The 1,154-nt window shown below is 51.1% G+C and overlaps 1 protein-coding gene across 1 annotated transcript in view; it reads left to right on the top strand.

Moving 5' to 3' along the window:
• LOC106955514 (myosin-7B-like) overlaps positions 1-1,154 on the top strand; it is a 36,105-nt gene that overhangs the window by 16,835 nt on the left and 18,116 nt on the right. Inside the window, 3 exon segments of the mRNA XM_015045730.1 lie at positions 130-262; positions 336-418; positions 915-1,037. Coding sequence (XP_014901216.1) covers positions 130-262; positions 336-418; positions 915-1,037 — 339 coding nt within the window.

Raw genomic sequence — 1,154 nt, 5'->3', positions numbered from 1 at the left:
TGGATGCTCGGTCCCTGGTTGGATGCCTGGTTGGATGCTCGGCCCCTGGTTGGATGCCTGGTTGGATGCTCGGCCCCTGGTTGGATGCTCGGCCCCTGGTTGCCCTGACTCCTGCTGCGTTCCCTGCAGGTTCCCTACAACATCACCGGCTGGCTGGATAAGAACAGAGATCCTCTGAATGAGACGGTGGTCACTCTGTTCCAGAAATCCTCCAACAAGCTGATGGCCGGGCTGTTTGAGAACTACGTCGGCTCTGAGACAGGTACAGCAGCACCAAACTCACAAACCGCCAGCCACAGGCAGCACCAAGCAGTCCGTTCTCCTGTTGGCCGCAGTGTCTGCTGGTGACCACAAGGGGGAGACCAAGCACAGGAAGAGGAAGGCTGCTTCCTTCCAGACAGTTTCACAGCTGCACAAGGTGAGTCAGATCAGCGTGAGAAAAGCTACAACTGAGGAGATGAGAGGACCTACTTCATGATGAATCGTTCAGTTTTGTCGCATCTTGTCTGAAATGTTTCTTATTGTTGAGAAGAAGGACTGAGATGTCACCCCGACATGTTTTAATGACAAAATCACAAGATAACTTACAGGTTTCTCATTCATTATCATGAGGAGACGGATGATGACAGAATATATAAGAAACAAAATGGAGTCTGAAGGCGCCGTCCCTCTGGAGGAAGATGCTAAAAGCTTCCAGACATGAGAGGGTCTGTGTCTTGAGGGACAAAGACATCTGAGATCTGTCTGTCCATCCGTCCGTCTCCTGAAGTCGTCATTGTGTCACATTGAGTCCTCGCTGCTCCAGTTTGGTCCCAGGAATCTCTGTCTTGTTGCTGGTTAAAACAGGAAGTCGTATTTAGATGTAACGCCACGACCGCACGGCGTAAAGTTTTCTTCTCTCTGCTTAATGGCAGGAAAACCTGAACAAGCTGATGGCCAACCTGCGCAGCACTCAGCCTCACTTTGTTCGCTGCATCATCCCAAACGAGACCAAGAGCCCAGGTAACCCAGTAACCAGGGAAACCAGTAACCAGGGAAACCAGTAACCAGGGAAACCAGTCGGCAGGTTTGATGATGTTGCTGGAATGGTTCTGGGTACTTGGTCTTCCTGGTGAACGTGTGTGTGTGTGTGTGTGTGTGTGTGTGTGTGTGTG

This window comes from Poecilia latipinna, unplaced genomic scaffold, assembly GCF_001443285.1.
Source record: "Poecilia latipinna isolate Pla-1442-1.1 unplaced genomic scaffold, P_latipinna-1.0 Scaffold741, whole genome shotgun sequence".
Classification (NCBI taxonomy): Eukaryota; Metazoa; Chordata; class Actinopteri; order Cyprinodontiformes; family Poeciliidae; genus Poecilia; species Poecilia latipinna.
The sequence above is the reverse complement of the archived record's forward strand: the minus strand, read 5'-3'. Positions and strand labels throughout refer to the sequence as shown.